This window comes from Vigna unguiculata, chromosome 7 (genome assembly GCF_004118075.2).
Source record: "Vigna unguiculata cultivar IT97K-499-35 chromosome 7, ASM411807v1, whole genome shotgun sequence".
NCBI classification, from domain to species: domain Eukaryota; kingdom Viridiplantae; phylum Streptophyta; class Magnoliopsida; order Fabales; family Fabaceae; genus Vigna; species Vigna unguiculata.
Window position 1 is genome coordinate 26,279,782 of NC_040285.1, and position 19,109 is coordinate 26,298,890.

General features: G+C 33.7%; 1 protein-coding gene across 2 annotated transcripts in view; it reads right to left on the reverse strand.

Annotated features, from left to right (window-relative positions):
* The window catches only part of LOC114190201 (protein MON2 homolog), a 32,693-nt gene that overhangs the window by 937 nt on the left and 12,647 nt on the right, over positions 1-19,109 (reverse strand). For both annotated transcript variants that reach the window (XM_028078996.1, XM_028078997.1), the window contains 29 exons: positions 18,486-18,634; positions 18,264-18,391; positions 17,787-17,844; positions 17,574-17,671; positions 17,376-17,460; positions 17,163-17,228; positions 17,023-17,082; positions 15,675-15,758; positions 15,144-15,330; positions 14,901-14,944; positions 14,683-14,814; positions 14,472-14,603; positions 14,334-14,386; positions 14,206-14,254; positions 12,815-12,873; positions 12,251-12,390; positions 12,006-12,175; positions 10,084-10,212; positions 9,913-9,998; positions 8,933-9,048; positions 8,733-8,845; positions 8,161-8,284; positions 7,868-7,989; positions 5,466-5,634; positions 5,180-5,369; positions 2,986-3,307; positions 1,452-1,591; positions 898-1,019; positions 596-803 (listed from right to left, as the gene is read on the reverse strand). In XM_028078996.1, coding sequence (XP_027934797.1) covers positions 596-803; positions 898-1,019; positions 1,452-1,591; positions 2,986-3,307; positions 5,180-5,369; positions 5,466-5,634; positions 7,868-7,989; positions 8,161-8,284; positions 8,733-8,845; positions 8,933-9,048; positions 9,913-9,998; positions 10,084-10,212; positions 12,006-12,175; positions 12,251-12,390; positions 12,815-12,873; positions 14,206-14,254; positions 14,334-14,386; positions 14,472-14,603; positions 14,683-14,814; positions 14,901-14,944; positions 15,144-15,330; positions 15,675-15,758; positions 17,023-17,082; positions 17,163-17,228; positions 17,376-17,460; positions 17,574-17,671; positions 17,787-17,844; positions 18,264-18,391; positions 18,486-18,634 — 3,535 coding nt within the window. The remainder of the gene's footprint in view (positions 1-595; positions 804-897; positions 1,020-1,451; positions 1,592-2,985; positions 3,308-5,179; positions 5,370-5,465; positions 5,635-7,867; positions 7,990-8,160; positions 8,285-8,732; positions 8,846-8,932; positions 9,049-9,912; positions 9,999-10,083; positions 10,213-12,005; positions 12,176-12,250; positions 12,391-12,814; positions 12,874-14,205; positions 14,255-14,333; positions 14,387-14,471; positions 14,604-14,682; positions 14,815-14,900; positions 14,945-15,143; positions 15,331-15,674; positions 15,759-17,022; positions 17,083-17,162; positions 17,229-17,375; positions 17,461-17,573; positions 17,672-17,786; positions 17,845-18,263; positions 18,392-18,485; positions 18,635-19,109) is intronic.

Here is a 19,109-nt window from a genome sequence, read left to right on the forward strand (position 1 = left end):
GACACGTAAGCCAAACTATGCTTTCTACCATTGTGAAGTGGCCTAGCCTCTTTTGAACTAGCTAGTACTCTTTGGAGGTCGTTTTGAGATTGTTCGACCACTTTAGAAGATCTTTTTAGTATTCAGTATCGATCTTTCGTAAAAGGCATGGATAGGATAAAAGAAAGAGAACTATGCAACTTTTATTTATATTGTGTAAGAAGTCTGTTTAAGCGGTTCCTGGAAGACACGCTTGTATCTGCACCTCCTTATGAGTTAAAGCTATAATGACTTCTGGGGTTTTATTTATCTGTTTGTCAAAGTGTGTCTAGCACTTTTTTAGTGGATATATTTTCTTCTAGCATGGTGATTGGTATTTTGTGCTGCTGGAGAATATCTTATCCAACTTAATATTAGTAAATATTTTTTCCTTATTTTTTTCCCCCCAAAGATGAGAGAAAAGTAGAATTGGAGGATAAGAAAAAAATCATCAAAGAATTTTATGAAATTCCATTTCCAATAACAAACCAACCCACATAGATCCACAAGCAAAAAGATTCCACAAATTTGCACGCTAAATATAAAGCATCGTAACTCAAGTTTATAGTTACTTTACCTTGATGTAACAAGCTCACAAAAGGAAGGTAACAACACAAACAAATGGGGTCGGTTGTTGTGCTTCTCCTTGTCCTCTGCTAGGCCAGTTCTCAACAAGGGGTGTATAGGGAGAACAGATGCTGCATCTGGATGAATTACAACATGTGCCAGTTCTCGGAGAACATAAATAATTTCTTCAAGTCTTGCTTTTGGTAATGGACAGTCACCTGCAGGGAAAAGAAAATATTTAAGTAGGCAAAAAGTGGTAGATGAAATGAAAATTCCATAGGATGTTGATTATCTTTCATAACAAAAGCACACCTAAGACATTTTCATCTGTCAGAAACCTGCCCAAGATGTATTCACATCTGGTCATGAGCATCGTAATTGAGATTTTGCTGACTTCGGATCTTGTCATATTCCAATTGACTTCATTAGAATAACTAACAAAACAGTATATCAATTGGTCAGCATATGAAGATAATATATTTAGTAAAAACTAAAATGCAAAGAGAAGGAAAAATAAGGAGTTGAGATCAAAGAAATTTTAGGAATCAAATAGTGCCTTTATTCAGGTCTCTATTACAATGATACAGCAGGAGTTAGTAATCAGGCACCCAAATAATTCAGAATACTTTTCTTCTGATGAGACTATAAATCATGAATTCATTAGAAAAGAATGTCCAGAGAAGGCAGGCAACTGTATACAAAAATGCATGATGAAGGTAGATTACTAGAAGCATCCATGACAAGTACACCATCTCACATAAAGACATAAATGACATCAAGTCTAAGATGATTTACACTCAGAATTTGGACATTATTTACAGAAAAAAAATCTAATACGAATTAAACAAGCTTTCAAAGGATAGCACCTGCTCAAAGAAAACAACTTTTGTAAACAAGTCAAAGAAAATCTGCTGCAGTGAGGAGGCATAAGCTCTACAGTCTCAACAGGTAATGAGCATGTGCGTGATGCACATCGGTCCAATGTGGAGACCAGTCGCAGCAGAATCTAAAAACATGCACGTTGTTAGAACATATGAAAAGCAACCAATAGTATATAATTTATCTAGAATATCTTAGAGTGTCTAAGTTTATCTCTTTTGATTAGTTTCCCTATTTCATATTTCACAATTTATTTCTTATTTAATTAGGATTAAGAGCCTACTATTAGTATAAATATTCAAAATCTCTTCTCATTCCCCTTCCATGATGAATAAAAGGAAAAAGTTAAATGTTCAACTGTACTTAATCTGGAGTGCAAGAAAAGCTGAAAACAAGTCCAATTGGGTGACTTTTGCAGAAAAATAAGCACACAACTTTAGTTCAGGGAAAAAATTATCAATAATCCGAATTAATTATTACTCAAAGAAGTCATGCATAAGAAGCGATGAGCAGTCGTTAAAGAGCTAGCTCTAATAAGCAAAATGTAAGAACTCTAAATATGTGGAAGATAATCCTTAACTTAGAAGCTGATTTTATATTGTTTGAATTAGGTCAATAGTCAAATTCTAAAATTGCATCTACTAGAGTAAATAGATTGGAAAACAAAAGTGTTTTTCGGTCCATCTACTCAAAGTATCAAAGTCTATCCTAAGAATTGTTGATGAATTTATAAATGTATAAAAATATCTTAGGTCGTTATTAGACCACTTGCAAATATCTAATCTTAGACTTTGAGATGTCTAGTCTTCAACGCCAAGAATGTATTAAATATTTTATATCAATTAGTGATATGGCCACCACAGTAAATAAATGAAAATTACAAATAATTTTAACTATTTTTATTTTTCATTTGTGGTAACCAATTTTCTGCATCGATTTTATTTCAATCCATTTTTCATAACTTTGTGTTTTATGACACAAAAGTTAGCAATGCGGTTCTTTCCCGATAAATTTAAAGTGTAAGTATACCATATCATCGCAGAGATAAATTATATTTACTTTGAAGATATGGGTAAGTGATGGGGAACCTAAAAGAAACTGATGCATACTTATGAATCAATGGACTGGTTCTTAAAACCGTATTCATCTGTATAAAAACAGAAAAAATAAGACACTATATGTAATCTTCCTACGAAATACTCGTTTTGGAATTGTGTACCTCCCTAGAATCTTGAGTTTCAAATTTACTCCCTTTCCTAACCTCTCTCTCTGCTTTGTAGACATCATGTTATCCCTGTAGTTGATTTTTCTAAAAGATAACACCATTGCTTTGGTGAGTTGTTTCCATGATCCTCTTGTCACCCTTCCCAATGTACACCTTAATAGGGGGCCTAACAGTTGGGTGAAAACTATAAACGATGAAATTATTTTTTCTTCTAGCGCCATGTATAGTTAAATATCAAACTATTGTTATTGAACTTCTTAATACTAAAGTATCTTATATATTGGTGGAGAACTTACATCCGTAGGTGTGTCAACTGGCAACTTAAGGACTGTGTCACCAAGAACATTTAAGATGGACATCTCAAGGGACTCATCAGCCTCTAGCACCACAGCTGAGAGGGAATTTGAAGGAAGAGCTCGTCCACAATATCCAATTAGGAATATTTCATAAACATCCGCAATCTCCTTCCATATTCTTGTTCTGACAGATTTACTAGTACTTGAATCTGAACCTCCATTGGTTAAATTGGTGACGTAATCAATAAGAAGACGGTTGAACGCTTCGACAGCTAATCTCCAAAGTGCACTATCAGGACTATCTCTTCTTGTTGTCATACATCTGAAAAATTAACATAATATTATTGCAGAAGAATACTCATGATTCTATAGAGAAAAGGGGAATATGTAAGTATATAAAGAGGTGGATATCTTCAATCCATTAGGGTTGCATATTTTATTGCATAAAAAATGAGCTGACCAAATGGTGAAGAGTTTACATTGGTCAATTCCAAGAGTAAAGATTAGGAGGGGTATCCTCAAAAGTTGTTGGTGAGTGAACTTTAATGTATTTCCTCTTGTCTTTCTCACTCATAAAAAAATAAAATCTTTCATAATTTAATTTCAAATTATCAACTTTTACCTTTTTTTTCAGTCCTTTCCTCCTCACGTTGACAACGGAAATAGAAGAGTTAAGTGAGTAAAACAACCAAAAACATTTTTCACTTGGAATGCAAATTACAAATACTCTTGGTATTTGAGTTTGATACTGAACTCAATCTTATAAAGTTAATTTGTAAGATGAGCTTTGTCCAAAACTTAGAAAGACTACATTGGCCATATCTCTAGTTGATATGTTATCTAATCACATCCTCTCACAACATACAAATGTGGGCCCAACAACACCACCCTACCTAGGTATACACGTTTGGAGCTTAGACAAATATAGGCAACCAATAACAAATTCAGATTAGACCATGATACCATTTTAGAATTTGAGCATAAAGTTAAGCTGAACCTAAAAACTAACTTATAAGTGAGGACTGTCCAACCTCACAGAGACAACATTTACCATGTTTCTAGTCAATGTGAGATATTAACAATAACATTTTAACATATATTACTCGTAAATAGAATGGTTATTTGAGAATTTGTAAAAGGTTTCATTACTCAATATTGTCAAATTTTCTGTTGCACTATGTATTAGTTTTACACAAGGATAACATTTAACATATTTTGACTTAATGAGTTTGTTGAAAGGATTAGTGAAAAAACAGGTTACCAAGGATGGTATCACTCTAGTACCATGTTGAGAAGAGAGAAATTGAGAAAGAATATAACGAAATCCAAGTGTGTTGGGTACATTAATATTCTTATTTATAATGAAAAGAGATTCAATAGTCAGAAAAAAAATCAATATCTGATACTGGGAAATACCCTAACATATTTTTTTTTTTTACTTAATGTAATCAAATCATATTTCTAACTCTCCCGTCAAGTTGGAGCATATGTATCATATTAGACAAGCTTATTACAAATTTCATCAATATAAGACACCCTAGAGAGACTTAGTAAAGATGTTGGTCAGTTGGTTACCGAAGCTGGCAAAGTAAATAAGGAGAACACCAGTAGATATTTCCCTTACATGAATCTAAGTGACAATCATCTTCAACGTAACCACACATCTTCCCGAAAAGAATGCAGGAGTCAGTCCTCCACAAACAATATATTGAAAAATATCATAATTATATCTCAATATTTTAGATTACCTTTTAGGATTAGTTTCCTCATTTAGTATATGTAATTATTAGAATATATTGTATTGCCGCATTTCCTTATTGTCATTTATTAGAATCCGCTCCTTATATTTTATAAAAGAAAAAAAAAAGAGAATTCCTACCGGTGAAAAGAACTTCAAGGGGCCCACAAGAGTAGCATTCATCTCAAGCATGCATTCAAAGTCTTTTCTCTTTTCCCCAGTTTCCAATTTAAACATTTTCAAAGTTCCCGTTTCTGTAGCAATCATAACCTATAAAAGCTTGAGTTCACTCTCCAGGGAAACGGGTTCTCATCATTTTCTGGCAACAGTGTGCAAATATCTCTAACTAAATTATTTTTTTGAAGAAAATCTCAGCACCCTTTTGCGAGTTATCCCCCATCCTACCCAATAACAGTGAGCAGAAAAAAAAAAACAATAGATAAGAGCAATTACTACCTTCCAAGACTTTGAATAATTTCAGGGTACATAATATGCTTTTGAACTGCAGGTGCTTGCAAGAATAGATCTACTAGCACTGGAACTAGCCTTTCTGCAAATATGTAACTTGGAATGGCATTTGGTGCTGCTACTTCATTGTGTGATATTGGAGTAGCACCATTTGGTGCATCATGTTTAATCTGATAATCTGCAAACACAAGCATAAATTTCAAACTTAAAGGAAAAAACTCAAAACTAGCATAGATACAACCTGATAGTTCCATAACTAAAATAAGGTCAGAACCTCTTGCTTGATCTATTTTACCATCCTCATTATGTAAATGAGAATCCTGCCTAGGAAGATACTGAAGAAACTCTCGAAGAAGAAGGGACCACATAGAACAAATGTGCTCTGTTGGACGTAACAGTGGCAAGATTTCCAGTATAGTCCGTAGCACTGGTGGGACATTCCCCTAGAAAAATGAAACATAACATTACGAAAGTTTCTACTAAAAACGGAAATTATACTACTGTTAGAAGAAATCTATTATTATTTTCTAGAAAACTTTGTAAAGCTGTTTTTTGCTGTAACCTGTCAATCATCCTTTTGTACTTCGGACTTATATGTTATTCTCTATTTAATAGAACATCTGAGAGATCGCTCAAGGTTTATTCTCCTCCAAATCCATTATTCGCTACATTGTATCACAGAGTGTCTGATCTCGCTATGCTTGTCTTTATCCGGTGATGTTCACTGCCATCTGCAGCCACCAGCCACTGTCAGCATCACTGCAACTACCAGATCTGGTGCGCCTCATTAGGTGACGAACAACTGTGTTGATCACTGTGGCAACAACCTCTGCCTGTTCCGTTCTTCTATGCAGTTCAATCAGGTGTGTATGCTCTAGTTGCCAGCCTTCAATGACTTGAACAACACTGTGATTCTTCTAGTGAACTCACTGACTCCTCTACTCTATGTTTCAACCGTTATTTTTGAGTTTCCAAACTTGTCTTGGTTGTGGGTTAGAGTGTAGTCCCCTTTTCTCTCCTTGTTGGAGGTCCTCTTAATTGTTTTCCATTTAGAATGGCTTCTAGACTAGTGTTTTCTCTTTCTAGACTAGAATGGCTTAACAGAGAAAATTATTTATCTTGATCTGCATCGGTTGAACTTTGATTCCTTAGTCAAGAATTTTATAAAATTGTATATGTTCTGAATGTATTGTGTGTCTAATGCAGACCACATAGTATGTATTTATACTGTTTTACAGAATCAATTATAATAAAAACACTTAATAATTAGGAATCAATCATCCTAATTTCTCAGATTATGTAACAGTTAATTTCCTAGAAATCTGTTACAGCTGATTACATTCTAACAGATTTCATAACCACCTTTAAAATGCTAGCAGGTAAATTTCATAAGAGAATATTCAACAGTAGAAGCTAGATTTTGAGCTTTGTGTTTTAGTAGTTTGGCGGACCTAATATATTGGGCAGTATTGGAACTTTTTAAAACTCGAATTGTGAATACAGTAGATGCCCTACGATACTGAATTTGATCATAGAAACAACAATGATCAAATTTGGTTTTGTCGGAGAATTCAATTTGAATTTCACTTTCAAATTTTCTTCCTTTTGTCCGCAATTCATTGTTTTAATTTGTAATCTTGTTCTTAACTAATAATTTGTTCTTGGAGATTTTTAACTATTAAATTTTAGTAGCAATTTTACATTTAAGTGAGTCATAGATAATCAGATTAAACTGTCTATACATCAGCATCTAGTGTACGAAAAGAGCAGCAAATTCAGGTGATAGATTTCCATTTTAAGAGCATATATACCATAGACGAGTTAGACACTAAAAAACTTTGCATCACTGTTCTACTGATAGAACATCTAGCATAGCGTTAGACACACCAATTGTCATATGGTCAGATACATGTTCTTCATCTAATAGTGAAAGAAACATAAACGTAAGGACTTTGAGGGAATTAGTTGCACCCAATGTTTCAATTCAAATTTTGTGCATCCAATATCCTAATTTGGATGTACAATGTGAATTAAAATCTGATTTAATTCATCTTTTGCAAAAGTTTTATGGCCTTGCAGGTGAAAATCCACAAAAGCATCTCAAGGAATTTCACATTGTGTGCACCACCATGAGACCATCTATAGGTACCGAGGAGCACATAAAGCTCAAAGCATTTTTCCTTTCTCCTTGCAAGATGCTGCTAAATACTGGCTATATATTACCTTCCACTAGGGTCAGTTACTAGCCGGGAAAACCCCAAGACGCTATTTCTGGAGAAATTCTTCCCTATGCAGACAATACATCTATCCACAAAGAGATTTGTGGCATTAGACAGACAATATTTTTATTGTCTGTGCGAAAATGGGGAGAGGTTTAAGAGACCCTATGCAAACTGTCCACGTCATCAAATTCATGAACAGCTCGTCATACAATATTTTATGAGGTCAGACATCTATGGGTAGACAAATGATAGATGCAGCCAATATTTTATGAGGTCAGACATCTATTTCATGAACGCTGCTGAGCCCCCTCAAGCATATTTGCTTGTCTCATATTTCCCAGTTTTGTTGGAAAAACAAATGAAGATAATAATAACAGTTCTAGGTTCCAACTTACAAATGAATAAGAAAAAGCAATTAAGCAATATTAATAAAGTTAATAGAAAATGGACTCACAAATTCCATTTCAAAGTTATCATTAGTTAACATGGCTTGCTTCACGGCCAAATCTATGATTGATATCAATTGTGTGTATACAACATCATTGAACAGTCCTTGAGCCTGCACATACAACTCTCCTGATAGATGATCAAAATATAAATTAAAATAAGTCTTATATGAATAATACTATCTAAAGCTACTTGACTGTGGGCGTATGATACAAAATAGAAACCTAATAGAATGACTTAATTCATAAGCAACGTAGACAAAAACATTAAATCTTAATTAAATGAAAATCAATACATTACCAAGACCATGCAAAATCTCCTGCGTCACCTTATCAGCAGCACTGCCATGGTAACTAGAAGGCTTTCTCAGAACAAGCTCGTAAACATCAATTACTGAAATAAGGTAAGGCATTGGCATATTTCCCTAATTCACAAACTTCTGTCAGTACTTAAATGAGTATTTTCAATTCAACTACTTCAGCTTTATTGATTTTTATGTTTGATAACTGGTTAAAAGTTTATTTGGACAAACCTCTCCAGAAGCACTTACAGGAAAAGAAAATAAGAAAAGTGAAAGAAACAACTCTATAAGCTAAAATCAGATTATGCATAAGTTAAAATTAACTTCTGGATAAGCTATGAAATAATTTGTACAAATTATCTTCCACAGAAGCCAATTTTAGCTTTTGGAGAAATTCTTTTCATTTTTCCCACTTATTTTCTACTCCTAGAAATCTATTTAGAGGAATGAATATATTCAAACAGAGTCTAGAAATAGACATGGCTAGAGTTAAAGATGGTTGACAATAAATTCAGCTACGTATTCTTCATCTACAAACAGAAGATCAGCTCTAATTCAAATCTATCCCTACCTTAGATGAGTGGGAAATAACAGTTGTCTGCAAACAATTTATTGCTGCAAGTGCAACCTCTTTACTACCATTTAAAATGCTATTTTCAACATATTGAAGTAATGATTCCCAGCCTACATAAAACAAAATTAAATCAGGACTGCTTGTAAATTACACCAAATGAAAATACCAGATACATCATCTTTTAATAGTGAACCCACCAGACCAAAAGTTACTTAAGCTTGTGAAAAAGGGGAAGAACATCCGTAATATACGTGCTATTCCACCAAAAACAAGCACAAGAGTTTCATCCCACTGCTTCTGAGCCGTGTTACGACTGCAAAATTCATTTGAATGTACCCATATATCAGCGATATATTGGAAAGTGTTAGGTGATTAATGAAGTAGTTAATTACAGTGCAAAATAGTTGGAGTTACTTAAACATAAGGAAAGGCATAGATGTCAGCGATATATTAACCGTTTCAGAGATACTTCTTAAACTTTTCAATCTCCCAATACCCCGTGTTATTATATCTGTTTTACCCTCCTCTTAATTTCTATGCTGGTTTCTGTGGATCAAAAATCATATTATACCTTGTCTTTCTTGTGCTTTAACACATGGGCCATCATCATTGATTTCATTGAAAGTTGTGGTCGATCAAGATTGTTAAGTTGTTATTTCTTGATTTCTACAATTTCTTTATTGAGTTTGTTAGTTTATTGCTAATTGTTCTTAAAGCTCCTACAAGTAGATAGAACTTGTTTTGGCAGAGTTTAAGTCTTCAATTTAACAGGTTTAGTTTACTGACTTTATTCAAAAGAAGTGGAAAGCTTATGTAAGGTCCAGCTCAAGGAAGAATGTCACCAAATATGGGAAAATTTAGATAAGAGTTGTTGGATTATGAAAATAGGAAGTCTTTCATGTTTCCATACTACGGGTTCAAGTACCATAATTTCTTCATACTATGAAATTATCATTCATATAATTTATTTCTTATCAATTTCATTATGGAAAACAAGAAATGTAGTATAATATACAAGATCAGGACTTCAGGGATCAGCATTACGACAATGTTCGAGACTATTTTCAGTGAGGTCTAGTCTACCCTCACTTTTTTCTCCACCGTTCATTCTCCCCATCTTCTCTAACAAGTATATCACTGAGGCTAGAAAACGAGTAGTAGAGTCAATTGCAAATACCTGTGATGTATGAGCATGTGAACTGCTTTTCCTCCTCGAGTTCCAAGCTCTTTCCCTTGCCATTCATCTTTTGAAGAGGTAGCAGCCTACTTATCAAAAATCATATTCAATGTCCATCAGCTTACAATGAAAATAAGTCTTCATTTCAACTTCCAGTAGTTTCAGCTTTACCATATGAGAAGCACGGTCCAATGTAGGAAATACATAATTCCAAAGACAATCTTCCCACAAGTTCTTTGAAAGCTTTTGTCCATGAGTTCCTAAAGTTTGGAACAGTGTCCTGACTGAGGAATTCCTCACCTAAAAAACAAAATTTTCAGTTCCAGAAAGCTTTAACATCAGGTAGCAATACTAGAGAGCAATTTTATTTAGGAGTTAACAAGTTTTGTTTTATTGTCCAAATTTCCCTAATTGTTATAGTATTAGTATAGAGCAATGGATTCTTGAAGGTCTATTTAAATGGTTGCATGTTGTAACACTATTTAGGGAGAAGATTATGTAATGATTAATGATCTCTTCTTGGTTATATAACAAAACCAAGTTATGAAGTACAAGAGACAATAGGAATAATCCCTAGGTTTCAGCTATTTTATTGTGATTTCTTTAATTTTCTATGCAACACTAGCATTTTTTGTGGGAGACAGCACCGAAAATTCAACAATAGTTGTTCCTTTCCTTAAGATAAACCCATCAAAATCAGAAAATTAATCACTCAGAATATTCACAGCTCCGAATGACACTCAGGTTGTCTGCAAATCTCCCTTATGCACAGACCCTCTAAACCTTAAATTCTTGTTTCCCACCCTCTTACTTCCTGTCAAAGAACTCTGTTAACCTTTCTATAAATGCATGGGATAAAAAAATTATAAATATTCATGATACTTCTGATGATTCATGGTCGTGGCAACAAACACAACATCTAACAACAACAGCATTCTAATTCCCTGAGATAAAAAAAAAAAAAAATAGAAACAATAATTGAGATGTTCCAAATTTTCAATAAAGTCAATTTCCGTAGCTTTATCATCCTGGGAAAAATGTAAGTCAACATTTATGCAATTAGCATGCTTCTATACAAGAAAAGGTAACATTAGGATTTAGATGTAACCATTTATGTCTTTTCACTCAATAGCTTAGGTTTTTGGGGTAGTTGATTCAGGACAAAGTATTAGACCCTTGATGCACATTGTTGTAAATAAAAGTTAAATTTCAGCATAAAATAAGATACGCATGTATATTGTCCTTGCAAGTCCAAAGGGTTCTGATGAGTAGGGATGTGTTAGACATAAAACCTGTCACACAATCTCCCCTAACAAATTAAACTTCAGGGATAGTGCGACTATAATAGGTAACTTCAAAGAAACATCCACCAGGCCAGACTTAGCTTATAAGAAAAAAAATCATCAAAAACACCAAACGGGGAAAAGAACATCTTCACATCGTCCTATTTAAAAATTGCTTATGACTGCCCTTCAACCAATGTTCTCATCAATACTACTTATATCAACTTACAGCAAGGAAGCAATTGGCTTTGTAATGGAAGTTTTATCAAAAACTAAAATAGAGATACCAAGAATCTAAAAGAAGGGGCCAGCAAGAAAAAGAGAGTGAGAGAGATTCATATGCACACAAGTGGTACTCTCAATGAAACTTAACTGCTAAAAGAATTGCATATCTAAAGAAGTAAACATAATAAATTTTCTGAAAAATGTAACTTGTGTTTTTATTTCTTGTATTTCTCAATCTAATAGAATCAGATTATATACATCGTTGAAGCTTGCAATGCAAGATAGCCTAACTAATCAGCTAACAGAAAACCAGTTGGCTAATAAACTGAGCTAACTGAATGCTTAACAGAATTGATACCTAACTTCCTGATCTAGCAGAAAAACAGAAAATAAAACTTGCTGATGTGGCAGAGACCACTCAGTTTAGAAAAAAGAGCTTTTACTCTTTTTCTCTGTTACCCTATTACCCTGTTAATATCCATCTTAGCACATAAGATGTTTTTCATGAAGTCGTTTGGGTATAAAAAAAAAAAAAAAGTAGAAAATTTCAAAGTGAAACCAAATTAGAAATTTAAAATATTGTACCTCTGGTCTCTCATCTGCCCCAAGGTTTTGAAGTAAGGAGAAAACAGAGAATAGAAGCTTCTCAAAATCAACACCATCTATAGAAGAAGCCTTATCTCTCACAATATTAGAAATATGTGTTCCACCCTCCGTCTTTTCATTGTTTATCTGCTTCACTATGGAATTGACACCTGAAATAGAAACGTTGGTATAATTTCAGAACATCAAAAAGTTAAAAACAGAAGGCTTGACAACAGAATACGAACCTGTACCCTTTCCTTCAAAAGGTCCATTGAGAAGACCCTTTGCAATGAAATCAGTCATAGTCCACAGAAGTCCCACTGCTGTCAAGCTTATGTTTAACTCGGTCTTCTGAGCACTGTATGCTCCAGTCACATCAACACACCTGTAATATATGTTTAATACATATTAAACGACAGAAGGAGCCAGACTAGGAGCAAATATATGTGAATTTCTGTGTACAAGTGTACACATACATGCATCCTAGTATGAGAAACATCAATGCTACTCTAATTTGAGCTAGGGTTAATCCCACACACATTTCCTCATACCCAGGATTTAACATCTGAATGGTGCAGGTTTCTACTACAAAAACCGTGGGGCCAGGTAGATTTTTGGACAGCTAAGGATGGCGAATACCTATGATGAGCTATAATACTGTCTTAATTTGGCCTAGGCCAAACTCAATTTCAAATTAAGAGACGAGGATTGCAGCCACCTATAACATCCAAAAATAAAGAAAATAAAAGAAATCATATATACGCATGCATGCAGTATGCATATAGGTAAGTTGGAACAAGGGATCTCACACTTGAAGGCAGTCTGTAGGTAAGGTGGACAGTCCATCGTTCATTATCACTCTTAGGTTCTAGAAAGGAACAAAATCAGGAAAATTAGTACATATGATAATGTTACACAGAAAGAATAACACTAAAACCTTTCTTAAAAAGGAAGAATATGATAACTAGATCAAATGTGAAGCTATAGCATGTCTTACAGAAAACTTAAAATAAGCATGAAGCATAAAAAAGGAGATTCAAAACTATAATTAAATCAACATGAGAGTTGTGGAATAAATTCATAATAAATGATAATTTGAAATCATTACTGCATTTTGTAGATTAAAACGTCACAAGAATTGAAACATATGAAACACTTAGAAGGCATACATTGATAAAATGGCAGATTAGATTCATGATTTGAAAGCTCCATATAAAGGATATGAATATCAAATCCATACCTTGAAAATGCCATATATAACAAAAAAAATCATGATAATGATGTCAGGGGAAGTGCATAGAAGTTTGGTGCACAGGAGATACAGGGGAAAAAGGCTTAAAGAAAATAACAACATGCTTATCTGCTAATATCTGTAAATAAATACACAGGAAGAAATCCAACAGAGACACAAATCAAGGAAGAACTTATATGATGATATTTGTTTTTTTAGATGTAGAAGTCATAACCCCTTTTTAGTAGTTTAAATAAATTCAACTTGCCTAAGTTATGTGTAGTCATAGATTAAAAATGAAAAACTAAATGTAGTACATCCATTATTTTCAAAATGCCAACAAGCTATGCCTCATACTGGAATTTTATAAAACGAATGCAACTTTAAGAAAACAAAATTTTGTGAAATCAAGGAGGTTTGTGAAGTAGAAAATATAAGGTATGTCAAAACATAGGCTCAATTGCATAGGTATAGGTTTCTTTCTTAGACAGCGGGTATGGTTTGGTCGCTTTACTTCTGCCTGTACTTTCATGATCTTTAATTGTTATATAATGTGCTGCAGATGAATGTCACATATTGGGTTGCCATCCAAGAGGGATATCAATATGTAATGTGATGTTTTTGCTTGTCTATTTTTATTGAAAGGTGAAAGAGGAAAATAAATGGAAGGAAGGTATAAAATATTTAATCTAAACTATTAGAATAATTCCTTAAAAAATAAAACTAAATAGAAAAAAAAATTATAACTAAAATGTTCACAAGTTTAGAGAGAAAATTTGGAGGCAAATTGCTAGGCTAAATGGAACTAGAGAGCCTAGACAGACAAGCAGTATAGGCAATGTCTTGTCACCATTAATAATGTGTACTTTCCAGAATCATGATCACAAGTAACGAGAGAAGTACTAATAGTCAACTCAATATACCAATAACCCCATTGAGCAATAAATGCAGCAAACTAAATCAGTATACCTGGAAGCCGAGAGTAACAAGATCCTTCTCCGCAACATCTGCTACATACCTTACAGTAACACAATGGTACATTGATTAACCATAGGATTACCAATAGAGAGATACATTAAGGGCATAAGAAGGCCAACCTCAACATTTCAAGTATATTAGGCCAGCTGTAATGAAGTTTCTCTCCATACCTCTGAAAGAATTTGTATAAATTAGCATCATGCAAACAAACAACAAGGAAATAACAATAAAACTTGACCAACTAGCAACAGCGTTACCTCCAAGACATGCAAAAGAATTTTCAAAGATCCAACACGAACATCTACACTTTGAGAAGAAAAATAAAGAACCTTTAGGGGAGATATGACTGAACATTCAAGAGACCTCAACTTGTCGATGTTGACTTCCATCTGCATATTGTGGACACACAATAAGTCGTCCTTTAATAAATTATGGGTAGCTTGCAATAAAAATGGTAGAAGGTCTCACTTCCTGTGATGTTTCAAGAGACTTGGATTGTTTGTAGTCTTGGAACCTCTCCGAACCCAAGACTGCAGATATAGATTGATCAAGTGCATCAAGTGCCATGTTTTTCAAATGTGGATTAGAATTATCAGCTAGCTGAAAGAGCATGTCAAAATATCAACTGAAATGAAAATGAATCTGCCATTGCCACGCCAAAGAAACAGTAAGAGAAAGAAAGAGACCTCAAGAAAGTGACAAGTTACTTGATCCCAAAATGGTTCAACTCCTGTGGTTAAAAAGGACAACATAAAATTCTAACACCTTCACTCGATAATAAAATCAAGAATGAATATTCCTAAAACCCAAAATTAGTGAATAGAACTTAAATATCACAACTCAAAGTATCTACTTAGGAAAAATACAACAGAGAATGAATTGAATAACATCCAGCATACAAATCATGTTTAGAGTTATGGTCTACATACTGTGAACATTATTCACAAGGATGGAGATCATTCTTTCCACTGAAAAGCTGATGCTTCCAATTTTTTGACTAGCTGTTGGTCCTGAACTGCTTGAAGTACCCGACATGCATTGATGTGAAAGTTGACACAATGCACTGAGGAGAGACTTAACAGCAGGTATATGCATCAGAGCAGAGCTCTCAAAGAGCTTTTAAACAGAAAATAATAACAGGTTAGATCAACTGGCTTATACATTCCCAACAAAAAAATTAGAAAGAAAAAAAATAAAAACTTAGGCATTAATTAAAACAAAACATATACAGAATGAAAGAGAATCAAAGCTTAGATAGCAATAAAATCAAGCTTGCATTCTCATCATTGGACATGGAAAAGAATTTCCAAGAAAAAAAGATTTATAGAAAAGAAAATATATTTTGGAAAGGATTGCGATTAGGACAACTATAGTGACATCCAAGCTCGTCCTAAATTGAGTGTAGCAGTTGAAAGTAATTTTTTATGTTGATTTCCAAAGAGATAAAATAGGTTTATCACCTGAGAGTTCAAAGACGAGAGTATATTGAAGTCACTGTATTGTGTAGACAACTCTCTTGAGAACTTTACAGGGGTGGAGACCTCCTGCAGAATTAATGGTCATGTACTTTGTAAATTTCTATATAAGACACACTCAAAAGAAATTTCCAACAAAACTATGAAGCATATCAAACTTAATTTTATAAACATTTTGGGAAAAAAAATTCATAATAGAAATAAGAATAAAGAGAGTACCACAAATAAGAATAAAGAGACTACCATTATAGATACCTTTAACCAAGCACTAGAAAAGCAAAAAGGAAAATCACGTCCTAAAAAGAGTCATTACTTGTTAGAAGAAAAGCTTCTTTGACACTCCACAGAACAGATTAAACAACATATTAATATAGAGCTATCCCGTCATCTGCTGTACAAAACCCCTGAAATCGGGTTTTGTTGCCTGTAGCTCTCCCAACTTGCAGCAAATCATCAGAATATGATTTTATTGAGATCTTGGAGGGAGTTCCGAAAGGAGCAATTTGTTGTACTATTTTAGAAGGTTGGAATGTGAAGACAGGACTTACATGAATGTTCACCAGGGCTATCAAGAATTCACACTCTATAGAAGTTTAAAAAAAATGAAAAAGATTCTACCGTTGGTGGTGCCTCTAGAAAAAATGCTCCATCTAGCAGAAGCAAATAAGATTTCGATAGTGATTCACTATTGGGTATTGTCATCACATGAGTCCAGATTCTCTACTGAATTTTTTGTATTGTATTCTACTAAGAATTAAAAATACACTATGTTGATACATTAATTTTTTTTAATATAATTTAATACTTCAAAATCAGTGGTCATCAAGGTATATTGAAGATACAGCCGAAGAAAAGCATAAAAAAATCCAACAGAGAATCCAAATTCGTCATCACACAAACTCCTAAGGAAGTAGAGATTTGAGTGGAGATGGAGAAATCCCTAATCCAAGAACAACTAATATATTGGTAAAGTACAGGTAGAGAAAGGATAAGATAGCCTCCGAAACAAAGAACACGAAATGCAAAAAGAAACATCAAAAGCCATTTGGTAAGCAATTGAATGGAAGAAAACATAATAACTAATATCTGTGCACCAACGAAAGGACAAAACAGCACTCACTTTTGCTCATTGCAAAAATTTAGATTCAATAACGGGAGCCAATAGAGGGAAGTGAAAATCAAACTCCTAACCACTTGAGTAAAAAAAAAAACTCAAGAACCAATTATTACGTAAAAAGCTTAACCTATTTGGAGGAGGGCCCAATATTCATGATTTCTGTACATACATTGCAAGCAATTTATCACTGAATAATAGAACAAAACAAATAATTACCTGAGTAGAGGCATGTGGAGAATGAATTGCCCGATCTAAAGCTGCCAGAGTTTCCAACACCTGCAGGTATTCATGATGATCATACACTCAGAGGGGGTAGGAATGTACATAAAAGAAAACAGCAGAAAAATAGAACATACCAGAACCCAGGATGGGCCCAGAACATTATGCAGCCGATGAGCAATGTTGAAAAGAGTTCTCAAGGCCTAGTTCATGTGATCAGTGTGGATGAAATATGAGTAGTGGTAATGACAATCAAATATACAAACTCAGAGAAAGTGAATAGTTAAAAAACCAAACTACAGACAATTGGGGGAAAGACAAATTGCTATTCAAAGACCCAGAAGGACCACCTGCACATTCTTAGGAGTAAGCACAACATTATCCCTCTGATCAAGTGATAGTTCTGACCGTTTTGATACAGGAGACGGCAAAGCACTGTTAAAATCTCAAATTTAAGCTAAAATCTCAGTACTGTAAGCTTGAATTCATGAAAAGTACCTTAATAAAAGAAAACAAAAAATACAAATAACAAATTTAAAACATTTTACCTCTTTCTTTCTGTTTCAGCAGGAAAATTGATTGTAAATTTGCAAAGGGATGCAAGAAAGGAGTTTAAAGGTTCTACAGCTCGGAGAATCCCACAAGCCTGTGAAATTTTTCAATCCAATATCATTTTAAGTTCAAAGTTGGTTTCCAATGTCATGCAAATAGAATAAAGTAAAAAAAAAAAAAAAAAGAGTTCAAAGCAGAAACTGACATACCTGAGTAAATGCCTGGTATCCCTTTAATATTTCTAAAACAATGGCCTCTCCATGTGACCTTCAAATTGACCTCAAGTCAAATGTTAAAGAATATATTGAAATCATAACAAACAATATATGGTTAATTAAGATTAATTGTAACCAACCAGAATGGTACAAAAATATCTTAGAGCACTAAACTATGTTTTATAGGATAAATTACTCATAAAATCCAGCAGATTATTAAGATCTGACCATGCTGTTCAAATTCCTTATGAATCAGAAAGAAGCTTAGGTGCTTTACTCTATGACTCAATACTAAGATCACACTAATCATGCTTATTCATTTCCCATTGTTCTAAAATTTTGCATGCAAGATCAACATGATTACTTAATCAAAATGTCCATAGATGTTAAAGGCTAAGAGTAGGTTAATGAATTGTGCAAGACCTTTCAACCAGTGTCACTTTTTTTTTATGTGTATGCAGAAAAACAAACCTTGATAAAATAAGGGATAATGCATCAAGTATTGTCAACCACAGTGAGTCGACCATTGAGATGCAGAGAACTGTAGTTTTGCCAGACCATTTCACAGGTGGATCATTATCACATCTAGGAGACTCAAGCTGGATGGACATAGAAGAAGTAGGTCATCGAGTAGCATATCTAAGAAAAAAAACAATATGGAAAAGTAAAAACAACAGAAATTATAGAGAATACCTCTCCAACATCTATGGCTTCGTCAGTTAAAGTTGCAACAGTGAAGACAACTCCTAGCAGGCCTTCAACTGCCAAAGTTATGGCATGTGCTTCACTGGCAACCAAAACTGCAGCATTGGATGCATCATTATCTAGACTCCATTCAATACCTGCCAGAGTAAAAACATGTCACTCATGCGTTAAAACATCATCATCCAGACTCCATTCAAATACACTTATGGCCCTTATCACTACTATACTCAAAATAACCACAAGGATTATGTACAGACAACACTTATAGTAAAACTAAAGGTTTTTTCAATAGATTGATTATTTTGATAAAAATTTATTAAATCTCCCTATAGTAACTAGGAGAAAAATATCTTTAGAATCTTCCTATTCATTTCACCATATTTTTATTTCCTTATTTTAGAGAGTTTGGGTGTTAAAAGTTTGACTAATACCAGTCTTGTATAAATGTTGAATATTCTGTACAGTTTCAGATTCAGTTATTTTCCAGTTGGTCGTTATGTTGGTCTTTAATTGTTATTAACTGTTGTTTATTAACTGTTATTTATTTTTTTTGTCCTTAATTTCAGTTCAGTATTGGGTTGTGTGGTGTATTTTTTGTAAAATGTTTTCAGA